The 17,396-nt window shown below is 43.2% G+C and overlaps 1 protein-coding gene across 10 annotated transcripts in view; it reads right to left on the reverse strand.

The window, feature by feature from the left end:
- Positions 1–4,651: 4,651 nt before the first annotated feature.
- Positions 4,652–17,396, reverse strand: part of PCDH17 (protocadherin 17) — a 143,204-nt gene continuing 130,459 nt past the window's right edge. For 3 of the 10 annotated variants that reach the window (XM_079972481.1, XM_079972483.1, XM_079972477.1), the window contains 2 exons: positions 14,676–14,750; positions 4,652–5,916 (listed from right to left, as the gene is read on the reverse strand). In XM_079972481.1, the coding sequence (XP_079828607.1) occupies positions 5,231–5,916; positions 14,676–14,750 (761 nt within the window). In that variant the 3' untranslated portion in view covers positions 4,652–5,230. Of the gene's footprint in view, positions 5,917–14,675; positions 14,751–17,396 lie in introns of those variants that run through there. The other 7 variants (XM_079972478.1, XM_079972480.1, XM_079972482.1 and 4 more) reach the window with 5 other exon arrangements.

The raw sequence follows: 17,396 nt of genomic DNA on the forward strand, positions 1-17,396 counted from the left end.
CTCTTAATCCTATCAACCTTGTGTTTGATCACCCCTATGTCTGGGGCTCTGCCATGCCATCGGACAATGGTCGGGTGTTGGCCAGCAGCCATATTGCAATTCGAAGGCCATTTCCCATTCAGAGAGACAGGGTGACGGAGTCTGTGACTGCTCCTCTCCACCTCCATGCTTGCCCAGTGCTGGAACTATCATTCTCTGGGTAGAGTCATAGGCTCAGGGGTAGAGCTCATGATAGGCATGAAGCAGGTCCCAGCTTCAACTGCTAGATAACCAGTTACAGGATAGCAGGTTCTGTGGAACATTCAACTGGAGACTCTGGAGAGCTACAGAATGGGCAGTGTGTGCTTGTGTGTATATGTCAATGATTTAACCTGGCATATGTACAAAGAAGCCCAGTGTGTGTTTCTTCACTTGACTACTCACTTGATCCTTTGCACTCGAGGGGTGTCATGATGTGTGGCCCCATGGGATATATCTTTACTGCTTTAGGATGCAGGTGGAAGGTAGACTTAGAGCTGAGCCAAAAGTCATTCGGAGAACTTGGCTTCAAAATAAGAGGCTTATAGTGGCCACTGCCTGCTTGTATATATCTGGCGGCAGTGCTAGCTACTCCCTCCAAATCATTTCTGCAGTTTTTTCATTCTTGCTGGTTTCTGTGTCTTAATACTGTTTCTGTTCTGCATTATGTTTTACATTCCGTTTCTGCACACCGCTTTAATATTCTTTGAATGTAGAGCGGTTTATAAATTATGAAATAACTAAACAAATACAGAGCACAACACACTTCCACTGCAAAATGCTCACAGCCTGTTAAGGGGCATTTTTCCTAGAGGGAATTTAAAAGTTTGGATGTCCATACCATCTGCCCCCGAGTTGCACCTCTGACTGGTGTGATCCAGGGCAACAGATCTATCAGAAGGCCGCCCTGGTTGTGTGTTTTGCCTCTCAGTGTGGGAGCAGCATCACAGCTCATGCCATTGGCATGACAGGAGCATTCCAGCTGTGGCATCCGACTGTGATTTGCACATCATGACCTGATACTGTGGCCATGACAGCTCTGTTCAGGCCCTTCTTATCTGCTCAAGCTTCCTGTTTGCAGGAAGGACTGTAACTGCGTTTGGTCCCCTAGGCTTGCAATCCTCCTCCAGACCTTCCTGCTCAATGCAGGAATGTCAGCTGGGGTGTGGGAGGAGGCAGCATGTAGAGCACATTCATGAGCACCAGGAACAACTAACCAAGGGGAAGGTCCATTGCTCAGAAGCAGGGCATCTGCTTTGCATCTCAGGGTTCAAGCCCTGGTTCAGGCTGGGCTGTAAGTGATGCCTGTCTGAAACCTGGAGAGCCAGTCAATGGGTACCATGCTGAGCTATATGGATCAATGGTCTGGCCGCCTATAAGGCAGCTTCCTGTGTTTCTAAATAGGACTTGAATGGCCACAGTATCAGCCCCTGAGCAGTTTTCAGAAGACAGATCAGCATCAACTGGTAAAATTCTGGGTGATTTGCTGAAGATCTGCAAGGGTTTCTGTCTCCCCAATTGTTTAACAGAAGCAACAAAAAGGCCTTTCACCCTTCTCAATTAGGCTGCTGAAATTAAGGGAGCTGTGAGCTGGGGGGAATTGGGAGCTGATTTTTATGTGTGAAGGACTGAGAGCTCAATTATGATCCTGAAAACAAATGGCTGTTTCATAATTTACTCTCCTGACTCACTGTTTTGCACCTGGTTTCAGCTGGTGAACCTTGAGGTTCTACTAACAAAGCAAGGGAGGTCCTGTAAGCCTGAAGTCTTCCCAGCCTGCCTTGTGACCTCTCCATGGATACAAGAAACAAATGCCCAAGCAGGGCTTGGGTGATTGTGTGAACAGGTCCAACAAGCACAGCCTTGCTGCTTCACCCCTTTTCTGCTTCACATTTGTCAGGCCAGGAAGCAAAACAATGCTTCAGACACAAACAGCATCCCAGAGTTCTATGGTGCCTAGTAATTGACAGCTAAATTAAATAAAAGCAAGATTTCCTAAACTGAGCATTACAGCTGTGAGTCATGAGCATTGCATTACCTAAGCCTGGTAAATAAATAATCACAACTAAATACAGATAATGTGTTAAACAGCTAGAGCTAGTAAATCACCAGTGACAGAGCGCCTTAAGGTAAATTGTTTTTTTACATTGGCAAAGGCCTTTCTGGGAAGGCTCTGCATGTGTGTGTGTTTATGTCTTCAAACATGTAACAGTAACTGGTTACTTAATGCTGCAACCATTTGGAAAACACATTTTACCTCCATCACTTAACATTACTTATACACAGAAACTAAGCTTCTGTGGAAGAATTATGTTGCTGGCAGTAACTACATGCCTGATGCTCCTTTCTAAGAAGGATATTTCAGATGTCAAAGCTACACCAGCTTAGAAAATATTTCCTGGTAAAATAATACTTTATAGCACTCAGAACAACACATTTTAGATACATAAATTGATTTGTATCAATTAATTATGAAGAGGAGCTTCAAACATCAAACATGGCCATTTTGTTAATTCAATAATGGGCTCTCGGGTAACAATTCAAAGTTGTCTGGGGCATATGGCGTTCAACATGAGCAGGAGCACATACAGACCTCAGAATGTCACTTAGGAGACATCCAGACTCCACAATTTGTAGGTGATTTGAAAACTATATCAAAGGAATTGTCATTTCCTGCTACCATCACTTGGAGGCAGGAGCAGATGCCCATCTCACCTTGTGATGTTGGGAAATGGGAGGTGGTGGCAAGGTCAGTGCAGTGCAATGCACCCGGGGAGCCAATCTGGCACTCCTGCCTGTGTTTGCACCATGCTAACCTCACCACCACCTCCCACCTTCGTCTCCATCTCCCAGAAAGAAGCAGTGATGTGACTGAGCAGAGGTCAGGTGAGTGCCGCCCCCACCACACTGCCAGCTGCAAGGAGATGCAAGGAGGGTCACCCCGAAGCAATCTTAAATGTCAGGAAACAAGGCAGCTCCTGCTCCTAAATAACAGAGCCCAACTTGAGTATTGTAGGCTCATGATTCAAACATCTGTGTGATGGAAACCAAGTTCAAAGTGAGCTGTTTTCAGATACAAGGACAGGGAATTATTTTTAGTCCTATTTTGCTTTTAAGGATGTGATAACCATTGCACAACTAACATAACATCACCTCTGATACTACTCTCTCACTTCTTTAGTGGAGTGAAAAATGTGGCGTTTGAAGTAAAAGAATGGCTGTGAAGCCTGAAATTTGCCAGCCTGAAGTAAGTTTGCTTTTCACACTGAAAAAAAAAAGTTAGAAAATGATGGGTTCATATTTAATATTGCTGCTATGTTGCACAGTTTACCCAAAACACAGATATGGGGAACTAAGGAGATATATGAATGTTTTATGGTGCTCAGTTGTACTTACAAATTTAATTCAAAGAAAACATTAATTTTAAAACGTAGCTTTCGTAAGAATCAAATGCGGAACAGCACATAGAAAAGTGTGTGCAATGGACACAGAGAGCGAATAAAATTACCAAAAATTCTAATAATAGAGGATGATAGGAGAGAGAGAGAAGGAGGGCTGTGAGCTCAAGCTGAAACCTCAGTCAATGTAACAGCAATTTCCAGGAAACCAGACAAAAGATTGTTTGTACCACATGGGCACCAAAGCATTTTCATGCTCCATGAACCGAAGTCTAGTATGAAACTTTGAAATATTAGGGTAATTTGAGAATTCAACCATGACTGTGATATCTAAACAGACGGCCTGTGTTCATGTGAGTGAGTGACGAAGCTCAGTAAAGAACAAGGTTCCAGGTGTTGGTTCAAGTGTAATTTTTGTTATTAAACATGGGTTGCGACAGAAGCTTCTACAAGGACTTGCACATAACCATGACTGATGGATGTATTTGTCGGCCGTTCAGTTAGCTCCATCAACTCACTCAAGACACATTTTGAACAGATTATGTACTGTGGTACTTGGTAGACCATACATTAAACAAGAGACTGCTCTGAGGCTCTGCTTCCCACACTCCACAGGGGGAAAGAAAGAAAGAAAAGGAGAGAACAAAACTCATAGAGTTTGACAGCTACTGAGGCAACACTTGCCATTTACATCATAAGCCCAAATATATTTTTTTTGCAACACAACTATATATTAATTTAATAAAATACACAATATAGCTCTTATACACTCAACAATTTGGCTCAAATGCACTGAATCTGCAATAAATCAATAAAAATATGTCATTTGATGTAAACACATTGAATCTTCTTACATTTGCACATTTAAATGGTTTTGTGTGGATTTGTGTTGATGTCTGAAATGTTTGCACTCACTTGAGCTATTTTAGTGTCCACAAATGAATTACAAAAGGTGTTAATAATGTTAATTTGTCTCCTCTATTATTACCTATCAAAAGGTAATTATTATTTGTGATCTCATATTATGCCTCAGGTTTAAAACATACTGCTAGCCTAGAAATTTTGCTGGACACTAAAGCATTTTTCCCCCCTCTCCTTTCCATGTGAGTTAGTTTATGCAGGTGCAGGACAAACAAAGACTCTATCATTTCACATTTAACTTTAATATGACATGAGCTGTGTTACTAATGACCAGAATATTTTTGCTGAACAATGTTATGGAATGGATTCTTGGGTTTCTTTCTCTTTTTTTCCTTTTTTTTTTTTTTGGTGGCAGATAACTTTATACAGAAATGGTTGTCACAAATGAGTGTTAATTCTTGGTGGGGCCTGGTTGACTACAAGACTTTTTGTTTCTTGGTTTCTGATTTTGGGATTTTCAGTAGAAGCCTATAATGACCGCTGGAAATCTATCAGAGAACTATTCCACCCTGCTTTTTATGGAGTCTACACATAAACAGTGAACAACTATCAGTCCTAAAATATCAGGTTCCATTTGCCTATTTTCCCTTTATATCTTTCTATTAGATTGTCAAAGTGGCATCCTTTTTCTCCCTCCTCCTTCCTTCTCGTTAACATACATCACGCCGTTCTAATGAAAGTTTGGTAAAAACGAAACCAGTGTTATCTGTGGAAAAAGATAGAGCAGTGAAAAGAACATACTTGTGGGCACTTCAGATGTTCACTAAAAGCCTTAAAGCAGCATTGGTCTTCGTTCATCCCTGTATAAATTTTAGAACCAGGGGAGATTTTTTTTATTTTTAATTCAGCAGAAGAAGCAAACAAATGCCAGGCTGTCTTTTGTGGTTTTTGTTTCATTTCCTCACAGCTACAGGGTCATTTCCCCGACAGTCCTGCAAAAGCTTGTCAATCTCCCGCACTACTTCCTCTGCATCCACTGACTCTCTCCCTAGTTCCCTGTTTGAACGGTCTATCTGCTCCAACACAGAGTCCATCTCAGCGGAGTCTCGGCTCACCCGGGAATGCACCTCAGCAAAGACCCTGGCCATCTGATCGGACGCAATGAAGGCAGCGTCTCTGGACTGTTTACTAGGAGATAGGTACTGGCTGTCACTGGCTGTCATGTACTGGCTGCTGGGGTCAGCCAAGGCTCCTGTTTTGACTTCGCAACTATCCAGCGGTCCTTTTGTTGAGGTGCAAGGCTCAATACAGGTCTTGGTTGGGCTGCTTGATGCTGAGGGAACCTCTTGGAGGAGAGGGCTCAGGGCACGTTTGGCTTTGAGATAAGGTTTCACATTGGCAATGAGAATAGTGTGCTCTCTCTTGTCTTTCCCAAATGTACAAAAAGTCTTTTTCCCCGTGGGGTTCACAGTTTCGTAAGTCTCAGTCTCAACATTAGCTTCCACTGTGGGGACAAAGAGATTTGTTCGATAATCTGCATTTTCAGCCTGGTTGGCAGCAGGGAACTGGGGCATCCAGCATCTGTCAGAATGACCAAGCACTCGGCATTCATCTGTGCAATTAACACACTCCTCTTGTTCTGCAAAAACAAACAAGGGGGGGGGGGACACAATGCTTTTAAAGTCATTAATCAGCTGCCTCAATCAGATCACAGCTTGCTTATTTGATCACTGGCCATCCTCATTACAAAAGGAATCATAATTAAAACATTTCAGGAGCATTGCATAAACCAACAAGTTGAGACCATCGATTTATTTAGAACTATTCTCCAGGTACATCAGTGGCTCTGTAGCCCAAAGGAAGCAGAAAGGGGCCTTTAGGGAGCTGCTCTCCATGGAACTAAGCTTCATCTGTAAACTAATCTGTGGTAGAAATCTGTTTGTCTCGCTACTGCTTAAATTGTTTGAGAGAAGAGCAAATGGTAGTGAACTAACTCAAGAGGAATTATCAGTATTACTTTTTAACACAAGAACCAATAACTGGACAATGGCTGACTCCACATAAACACAAACACTTCATAAAAATTAAGCAAGCTGAGCTTTCATCTTTGACATCTCTGTTGTTTGTAATTGTTTTGTTGCATGGCAGTCGTGTAATAAAAAGTGTTTCTCAAAAAGGTTCCTTTTCTAGCAAAAAACACAGGAATGGAATTTTTCCGCTACTGCGCATTGAGTACAAGCTTGTCAAAAGAGCTATTGCAGCTGTTTTATTAGACATGAGTATGGATCGTGTAATTGGCTTTTATCTTTTTTGCTTTTGTTTTGGTAAGAATCTGTTGGAAAATTTGATTTTTGCAGCACTTACTATTAGGAAGTGTCATACATTTACGTTTTCTTACAGCAGATAATATTTTCCAGTCAGATTGCTTTCTTCTCTTTTCTCAAGAATCGTTAACAAAGTGGATTTTCTTTTCTCTGCCATGATATTCTCATGAGAATTATCAGAATGCCTGGAGTTACAAGGGGCAGTGTGTATGTGTGAGTGCATTTAGAGGAAGGGTGGGTGGTGTGCACATGTGAAAAATGTGTCCTGGACACAATGAACCTTCCACGAGATTCCTGCTGGTGGACCACCCAGTGACAGGAGCAAGGGGCAAGCTTCATCCCCCAAGTGCAGTGCTTCGGATTTCTTGGTAAGGCTGAATTGCAGGGATTCAGTAGGATGAGAAAAAGTAACAGGGAGGACTAAGGGGTACAGCTAACATAGGAGCTAATCCTGTCCATGGCGCTCCCAGTGGAAGGAAGAAGGGGCAGGTTTTACTGTATCTCAACTGATTGTAGCTATTCACTTTGTCCCACTGGGCTGAGTGTCAGCCATTGAGCCCTGGGCCATCACCCCCCCTCCATCTGCATTGATACCCACTTTCATCTCCATATCATGACACACACCCCAACATGGTTCAGGATGCTGGTCACACCAATGTGTGACAGAACCTAGAAACTGGTTTTCAAAGGAATAAATATGAAAGAAGTAAAGGAGTAAAATAGAAAATAAGAAAGTGAATTTCCTTAACAACAACAGTCTGGGTTTCCAGAGTATTCTGTAAAGCCCTGTCAATCAAAGAACAAAAAATGAACACTGAACACAATATAGTCCTAGTTAAATTCCATCTAATCCCTGTTCATTTCAATGGGAACTTTTAAGCACACATACATTTAACTGTCTTTGGTTGAAGTCAGTGGGACTTAGGTGCTTAACCTTGGCTGGATGATGTCCACAGTATAAATAAGCTGATTGCATGTGTAGGGCTTTAATAATTTGCATATTATCTCCTAAAAGAGCTATCATCCTTCCATATATTATTTAAGAATTGTAAAACAAAATACATAAAAATAAAAATATCCCATATAGATTGCTCTGGCCACTCTACAACTGTGTAAAAAACACAAAAATCAGAACATTACTACTAGAAACTTTCAATGCATAGATGTGTACCAAGCCAGTCTATGGATGGCAGTGACTAATATATCCCTCTGTGGACGCGGCAGGGATTCACATAATTACTTTATTTTCTGTATCTTGATGTTTCTGTGTTGCTTTTTGGCCTGACGGCTTCCACAGCAGCTCACAAAACAGTTTCCAAACTACCTAAGCCACATCTGGGGACTATGACAAACCCTGTAGAATCACTGGCATTTTTGTTTTTGAATGGCAGTCCTGCCCCCACCCCAATGCCACATCACAAACCACATCAGGAACATCCAAACCATATCCAATTATACAAGTTTTGCCAGTCTGTCCACTGCTATTAGGATTTTCTGAGCAACTTCCTGAGCAATATTGAAGATGATCTCCCTTTAAAATACACAAAGGAAAGGAGGCAGCCGCACAAACCAGACAACAGGCTGAAGGTGGAAGGAGGCAGAAAACGTTTTTAGAAAGAAATTGGCTGAAAGAGTCTTTTTTGTTTTCAGCATTCCCTCCAGAAAGAGTCCCCTTGTTCTCTGTGCAGGTGGTCCGTCCTCCCACTGCAAAACCTTACCTAAGTGACAAGGCCAGTCCAAGACATTAGGGTGTCAGGGGACAAGGGAAATCCAGATGGCATTTCTCCAAGCACACACTCCTAAAGACACATTGCACGCTCTACTGGGAACCTCACATGGGCAAACCCCATCAAGATGAGCAAGAGCTGCTCATGAGAAGGCATATTCCTTGTTCCCTGCCTCCCCAAACCCTGGCGCAGGGGGCCTGTGCAGGAAAGGGCTTCCATTGCCATTAGAGCAGCTCTCCGTATCCCTTTCTGCCACCCAGGTCAGAGGTGCCTGCCTCCCACTCTGCCCCCTGAATGGTGGCCCATAATTTCCTGAGGCAACTATCTCAGCTCGCCTGGTCTCAGCTGCTGGAACCGACCTACGTCACTACGGCTGACTCCACTACTTTCCTCTGAACGTGTAAACTAACAATTCTGGTTTGTATTTATGTTTGCAGTATTGACTAAACGTCCACTTGAGCTACCAGGGATTCCTAGCACCAACTGAATTAAATATGAAGAGGGGAGAGTGGTTTTAAGAGGAAATAAGCATGCATTGACCTTGAAGGGAAAACCTACCCCTTCTCCCTGAGTTTTTGTCCCACTGGGCTGGGGGGAAAGAAGGGAGGGGGGGGGACATCAGCAGCTTTCTGTCTCTTTTATTCACCTTCCTTGCTTTCCTTTTTTATGTCACATCACAGAAAGCAGATTTGAAGTATTGATCATCATATATTATAAGCTGCTCACCTCACCATTAGCCTGCAATTTTGACTTGCTGCAGCTAGCAGACAGGAGAGAAGTAAATCGAAGAGGTACTCTTGTACCAACAGCAAAAAACAAAAACAAAAAAGCACCTATAAACTCAGAGTGAACTATCACCACCCACAGCTAAATGAGTATTTATGAGAAAGTGAAATCAATTTGAAAGGTAAAAATAAATATATAAAATGGGCCCTCATCTCACACTGTGCAGCAGAAGAGGTTGGTAAGGTGATCTGCGCCATTGGTCTTTATCACAACTCAGGCCGACCTGCTTCTCTGGTTGAAAACAAACCTTTAACAGTCCAAGTGGGTACAATAAACAGCAGCAGCCCGGAGGCTTTGTCAGTCTCTGGAGGCACCGGGGTAAACAATCAGAAGCGCTTTGTGCACATTAGGGAGAGCAAATCCGAAAATAGACCAGAGAAATTAGCAGCCATAGAAAGAAAAGGAAACAAGTTACCTGGAATTAACCATGGCTGGCAAGTCATAGCAAACAGGAAAGCAGAGAAACAAGGCAGCTGCAATAGAATTTAGAGTCGCAAAACCCCAGGATGCAGCCCAGAGAATGTGTGGTTGTGCTAATTGTATACAAGTAGGCAAGGCTTTCCAAGCATACTGAACATTTAAAAAAGGGGTTACAGGGTAAGAACAAACTGAAATTACAGCTGTTGAAAACTGAAGTGCATGTGCCACCAAAATGGACAAACTAGCTACCAAGAGGATAATGTTTAAGCAGAATGATGGGGTGTAAAATGGCAAACAAGAGAGGCTTGGTATAATGCAAATTATTTTTATTTTTGAAATGTTTTCAGTGTGCATGTTGCAGCTTCTATTACCTTCTGGATCAATAGGAATTCAGCTTAATGTATTGTTTATAAGGTGTAACTGAATCCAATGGAACAGAAGTGCTTTGTCCATATGATGAATGTGCTTTGTGACCATTTTACGTATCTTTGGCAGTAAAATTTATTTATAGCCCCCCCCCCCCCCCCCGTTTCCCCTGGCTTCAAAGCAAATGACAACTGTTAAAATAAATCAACAAATATGCATGGATATAAAGTTAAAATTATCTCCATTTCTACTACCTAGAACAATGGGTAGGTGTCACTAATTTGGAGCAGGGTTGCCAACAGCTTTTTATGATGGCTTCTGATGTAGCTCCAGCCACTTTAGATCATGTGGGAGGGGACAAGGATGTTCTCTGTCCCACATCAGGACTGTCTTTCCTTGGGAGAAGTGAAACACTGGGCTGAGATATATATAAAAATATATAAAAGGATGTCACATAGAGGAGGGAGAAAGGTTGTTTTCTGCTGCTCCAGAGAAGCGGACACGGAGCAATGGTTCCAAACTACAAGAAAAAAGATTCCACCTAAACATTAGGAAGAACTTCCTGACAGTAAGAGCTGTTCGACATTGGAATTTGCTGCCAAGGTGTGTGGTGGAGTCTCCTTCTTTGGAGGTCTTTAAGCAGAGGCTTGACAACCATATGTCAGGAGTGCTCTGATGGTGTTTCCTGCTTGGCAGGGGGTTGGACTCGATGGCCCTTGTGGTCTCTTCCAACTCTATTATTCTATGATTCTATGAGATACAAACACACAGTCCTGGAGTCCTGGAGACCAGCTTCCCTCTCTGAACTGGCCGTAACCGTCTACCTTGATGGCAGTCATGTCGAGAAGCTGCTCATCAGACAATTTAGTCTCTTGCAAAAGAGCTTTTTAAAAATCAGGCCTGGGGCACAGTTTATAATGGTTGGGATTTTTGAAAGAAAAAAACCCTTTTAAGTTTTTTTTTTCTGGAGTGCCCCCTACATCAGGGTGTCTTCAGATACATATGCACCAAATAATATCTATCTGAGGCATGTGGAACTGCTCTGAGTATTTTGAAAGTGGTCTTTCTTAATCTGTGAAAGTGGATTTAAGAAAATCATGAAATGAAATATGCCTCTTCAGGAATTAGGCAATCACTTTTCCTTATTCCTTGCCTTTTAGTAATTTGTTGCCCATTCCCACAGTTTACATAACATGTTTAAAATAAACCATATGGGATCAGTTCCCTGGAGAATGAGCAGCACTGTCCGTCCAGATTATATTGTGGTTAATAATTCTTATTTTTGACAGCTTTTGTTGCTGCCACAATAGTGTCACAAAACCTTCTATAATTCATATCAAAAAGTCTCTCTCTCTCTCTTTTGGAGGGGAGCAATTGTCTGCTGGAAAAGGAGCTGTTATCACAAGGTAAAGTTAAAGGACCCTCGGACGTTTAAGTCCAGCCAAAGGCGATTTTGGGGTGCAGTGCTTATCTCCACTTTCAGGCTGAGGGAGCTGGTGTTTCTCCACAGACAGCTTTCCGGGTAATGTGGCCAGAAAGACTAAACCACTTCTGGTGCAATGGGACACTGTGATGGAAACCAGAGCACACAGAAATGCCATTTACCTTCCCACCACCACAGAGGTACCTATTTATCTACTTGCACTGGTGTGTTTTCGAACTGCTAGGTTGCCAGAAGCTGGGACAAAGCAACAGGGGCTCATCCCCTCCTGAGTGTGGATTCGAACCACTGACCATCTGATCAGCAAATCCAAGAGGCTTAGTGGTTTAGACCGCAGCGCCACCTGCGTCCGTCAAGGTATGTATGGGGGGAGAGGGGCAGAAGAGGAAGGGATTCTCCTGATGAGAAGGATCAGCTAAAGTGCTTCTTTTGAAGCTGAATTCATCTTTAATTACAATTGATCTTGACATAAATAAGCAGAGACAAACAAATAGAGTTCTATGTTCAAGCTCCATGTTATTAAACAGAGCTCTCTGGAATCTACATATTTATATTGGTCTAGATGGTGTTTTCAGCTAAGGAAAGCAATTAGGAGGGTTAGATTAGAAAACTGATTGGCAATAAATACAGAACAATTCCTGCCCCCTCCAGGGGCCTTGCAGTCTCTTTTCAGTACAAAACATTCTGTCTCTGCTAGGGCTAGCTCTATATATGCTAGCCCTATATATTTTGGTGCCTGATGCACCAGATCCCACTTACCCTAATTAATCTTGGGGAAGTCTGCTCCACAAATGGTATAAGAATAGATTGTGCTCCTGCTGGATTGTGTCCATCATGCACCAAGTCCACATTCCAGCTCTGAATGACAACCATATTCTGCCTTCCCTTCCTTACTGAGAGGGTTGTCTCTAGATAGCTCCAACTAGCCAAGGATTACTACCATTGCTCCTTAAAGGAAGATGTATAGCCATAGCCATATCTTCCTTTAATGTGGCCCATAAACTTCTTGAGCTTCTACCATTTATAATGTGTGACATCCATATTATGTTTCCTGGGAATCACTGTTGCCCCACACTTTCCCCTTCCTTAATCCAGATTATCCCTACCCAGCAATAATCTGTAGATGAGGAGAAAGTTCTGATCAAACCACTGCCAATGGCAAGTGGGTCTTTGCCTCTCCTTCCCCTTTCTCCCATGCTTCCCCTTCCATTTCTCTTTCCATCTGGGCCCCTGTATATTTCTGGATGTTGTCTCAATTATTGCTTTCTTCTTGCCAGAGCTTATTCTACCAGAGCTTCCAAGCACCTTATGTCGTCTTTTTCTTGCATACTTGTGTAGTATTCCTTTGGCAGGTGATCTGTGGGAGGTGGCAGGTATTTCGTTCATCCCCCTTTTTCTGCGCTCAGCTGGAAACTGCATTTTGCATGTCATACATTTACTACTTCACAGTTTAACATTTCTTTGCAGAACCAGAAACAATGAATATTTTTTTAAAAAATACTTCCTCAACCTCACTTTTTGCTATGTGAGGGGCAGAGGTTTGGAGGTGGGTGGGGTCTTGTTGGATGATCAGAGTTTTGTCCCTTCCTTTAGCTAGACAGTCAATGAAATGTTTGAAATGGATGCCAATGGAGGAGGAAGGGGTGCTTTACCACATTTGAATGGTTGCTTAAAAGCTACTTTTGGGTTGTTGCTGTTGCTTTTTTAAGGCTTACTATTGGCCCCAATAGTTTTACAGTATATTCCAGCATATTGTTTTGTGCATAAACTGATCCATGAAAAAAAAGATAAATCATTTTTGCACTGTTTCTGTGGGGAGAAAGTTGCCATTTTTTATCGATTTAGAATCATGTTGAGATGAACCTGAACTAGCAGCAAAAACCCTACATACTCGATTTCAGTAATTAAAATGGCAATTTCAGATTAAACAGAAGTAGCTTCTGTGCATGTCTGCATTCATGCCCCAGGAAATTCCATTTTGCACATTTCCTGGGAGGATTTTTTTTTTTTTTTGGGGGGGGGGGTTAAACAATCCAGAACATGTATTTGGATGTTGAGTGAGTAGTGCATTCTCAGTCTGATCAAAACAGAAGGGTGTGCGCTGAGACAAACTTGAGTAAAAAAAACAAACAGGATGCCTACAATATGTGGTCATGGAACTGTCAGATTTTTAATTGCTGATACATGTGCTTAGCTCTCATATTTGGACAAGAGAGAAGTTGAACATGGAAAAAATGGATTTTATGCTCAATGTTACATTTTCAGAAATCCAAGAACCATTTTTATTACATAAAAGTTGCTTTGGGACGGTTGAATAAGTGGCAAGGAAATGGGAGAGAGGATGCTTAACTCTTTCAATGGCCAGTATTGTTCTGCTTTATCTCCCCACTCCAATAATCTGTGCTCCCCCCCCCCCCCCCCCGTTAAGTTCCAAATACACTTTTGCAAGTACAAGCAAGCATCTGTAATGGTAACAAATGAGGGAGGGAAAGCAGCTGACATGGAAAGGGTTAATAATACAAAGATGCTCAGTGTTGCTTTGCTCTCTCCCATTCAATGACTCCCCCAGTGGTATGGCTGTAACAGCCACCCGCCCGCCTCCCACAACAATTGGGGGGAAATTAAATGTGTATCTATGTGATGTTTAATTAGGCCTGGAAAGGGTTAAGGGAAGATATTTCAACATGAACTCAGCATGCATTATTTCAAAGGCAGTGAAGAGCTGATGGACTAGTAGTGGACCTAATTCTGGTCCATCACAGCTGGGATGAACTGATAAACAAGAAGCTTATTTAAAGGGGTCAGAGCTGCTCTTTACTCCCCATACTCCCCATCACATAAAAAACCCCTTGTACATAAACTGCTTCTGAGAAATCTGAGTGCCAGTTCAAACACAACCCTGTCAATGAGACTCCCTGTGGTCAGAAGCCTCCGGGTGATTGCTCTTGGGTCTGGACACAGCGATAGCCGCTCCTAGCCCTGTGCAGCACAGCCACTCGCCTGCCGCTCCTGCTCCTGCAGTGTCAGGCTGCTTGAAGCAAGAGAAACAGGAATGTCTCTTGGTTCCTCTCTGCTGTTGCAATAAATAAAACAAAAAACTGAGCACTGACGGACGATGAGCAAGCAAATGATCCACACTTGGAGCGAGCTGGCAGCAGCGCTCTGTGGGTGGCTGTAGCAGCAGTCAGAATTCCTTCTGTTGTCACCCAGAGGCTTCTCTCCAAACTGAAGCCATTTTTAGGCCTCTGGTAGGAACATGGACATAGTCTGCAATTCTGACATTAAAGTTAGAGTTAATATATTCATGCAAGAAAAAGAAAACAATGGTTGTTACCTGAAAATTTTCCTTCCTTACAGCGGGCCGGTCCACAGAGCCCAACAATGGGTCTTTGGCCTCTCCCTTGCTGTTCTGGAGGAAAATTGGACCTGTGAGTTATAAAGCAGAAAATACCCTTCATCCCATACTCCCCAACCACCCGCATTATGCCTGCTAAATTTTAAATGTTCACAGCTGAAATCTGTGCCCAAAGCAGGTTCAAACCTGGACCCTCTGAAAGACAGACATGCACACATCCTTGTTCTCTTGGCCCCGCAGCCTGGTTACCCTGCCCCCTGCACAGGTAAGAGATACAAAAACCACAAAAGCCATAAATCTGTCAAGCACAGAATAGTGAAAATACTAGCAACATACCCTCCAACATTTCTCTGGTGAAAACAGAGGCAGCCTATTCCACCAATCATCATCATTACCACCATAATTTTACTATTTCTTACCCCGTCCCCCATCTGACTGGGTTGCCCCAGCCACTCAGGGCAGCTTCCAACATATATAATAAAACATTAAACATAATAAACATAATAAAACATTACACATTACAAAACCTCCCTATACAGGGCTGCTTTCAGGTGTCTTCTAAAGGTTGTATAGTTATAGTCATGGGGGGAAAGTGCACCCTCTTTGAATTCTGTGGTTTTACATATCAGGATGTAATAGCAATCACTTGTTCCTTAGCAGGTCTTAAAATTAGATAAATACAACCTCAGATGAACAACCACACATGACATATTATGCCGTGTCATGATTTAGTTAACAGAAATAAAGCCAAAATGGAGAAATCATGTCTGAAAAACTAAGTACACCTTTACTGCTTCCATAGGAATTAAGAGGCTATGTAGCAGACAGGGGCTGCTAATCAAATGTCCTTGCTTAACTGATCATCAGCAAGTGTGCCCACCTCTATAAGAGCCAAAGTTTTGGCAGTTTGCTGGTCTGGAGCATATAGGTGTGCTTTAACACAATCCTAAGGAGGAAAGATGACACAAGGCTCTTAGAGAAGCAGGTGATGCTGCCCATGAAACTGGGAAGAGTTCTAAGGCCATCTCCAACCAATTTTATGTCCATCATACTAAAGTGAGAAAGATTATTCAAAAGTGGGAAACATTCAAGGCAGTTGCCAATCTTCTCAGGGGTGGACGCCCCAGCAAATTCACCCCAAGGTCAGACCTAAGTTAGCATGTTAAATGTTAAGGTTCATGACAGTACAATTAGAAAAAGATGAAACAAGTATGGTTTGTTTGGAAGGGTTTCCCGGAGAAAGCCTCGTCTCTCTAAAAAGAACATGGCAGCATGGCTTAGGTTTGCAAAGTTGCATCTGAACAAACCACAAGATTTCTGGAACAATGTCCTTTGGACAGATGAGACCAAAGAGGAGATGTTTGGCCATAATGTACAGTGCCACATTTATCAAAAACCAAACACAGCATATCAGCAAAAGCACCTCATACCATCTGAAGGAGCCTCTCCACCCCCATCGTTCAGCCCGGAAACTGAGATCCAGCGCCGAGGGCCTTCTGGAGGTTCCCTCACTGTGAGAAGCCAAGTTACAGGGAACCAGGCAGAGGGCCTTCTCGGTAGTGGACCTGCCATGTGGAACACCCTCCCATCAGATGTCAAGGAAATAAACAACTATCTTACTTTTAAAAGACATCTGAAGGCAGCCCTGTTTAGGGAAGTTTTTAATGTTTGATGTTTTATTATATTTTTAATATTTTGTTGGAAGCTGCCCAGAGTGACTGGGGAAACCCAGCCAGATGGGTGGGGTATAAATTATTATTATTATTATTATTATTATTATTATTATTATTTCAAGTACGCTGGTGGAGGGCTGATTTGGGCATGTTTTGCAGCCATACAACCTGGGAACCTGGCAGTCATCGAGTCAGCCATGAACTCCTCTATATACCAAAGTCAAATGTGTGGTGATCTGCCCAACAGCTGAAGGACAAGCATCCCAAGCACACCAGAAAATCTACAACAGAATGGCTGAAAAAGCACAGAGCCAAGGGGTTGCAATGGCCCAGTCAAAATTCAGACCTCAACCCAACTGAGGTGCTGTGTGGGACCTTAAGAGAGCTGTGGTGCATCGTGCCAGGGCGCCGGCCTCTCAGGGGCTCCCCAGCTGCGCGGCTTTGCTGGCGGTCTCACCTTTCCCTGCATGCCCGCCAGCTGCGCCCCACCAACCATAAGGCTGGTGGGCTTGCAGCTTCCCTCCCAAGCCTCCTCTGGAGGAGAGCGATCCCCGCAGAGGCTTAGGAAGGAAGCTGCGCCCCGCTAACCATATGGCTGGTGGGCGCACAGCTTCCCTCCCAAGCTTCTGCGGAGATCGCTCTCCTCCTGTGGAGGCTTGGGAAGGAAGCTGCGCTCTCCTCCCGTGGTGGCTTGGGACGCGTGCAACTTCACTCCCAAGCCTCTGTGGGGATCGGTCGCCCTCAGCGTCATGGGGGGGAGTTGCCCCCACAATGGCTGGCAGTGCGCAGCTACAGCCACCCCAACACTATGTTTGGTAATTTGGGGGTGCTGGGCGGATATTTGCACCCCGGTAACACATCTGCTAAAGATGGCCCTGGGTCCTACAGAAAACAAATACTTCATATTACTTCATGTTATTGCTGCTAAATGTACTCTACAAGCTATTGAATCATAAGGTGTACCTAGTTTTTCATACATGGCTTTTCCATTTTGGCTTTATTTCTGTTAAATAAATCATGACACAGT

This window comes from Podarcis cretensis (genome assembly GCF_951804945.1).
Source record: "Podarcis cretensis genome assembly, chromosome: 4".
Classification (NCBI taxonomy): domain Eukaryota; kingdom Metazoa; phylum Chordata; class Lepidosauria; order Squamata; family Lacertidae; genus Podarcis; species Podarcis cretensis.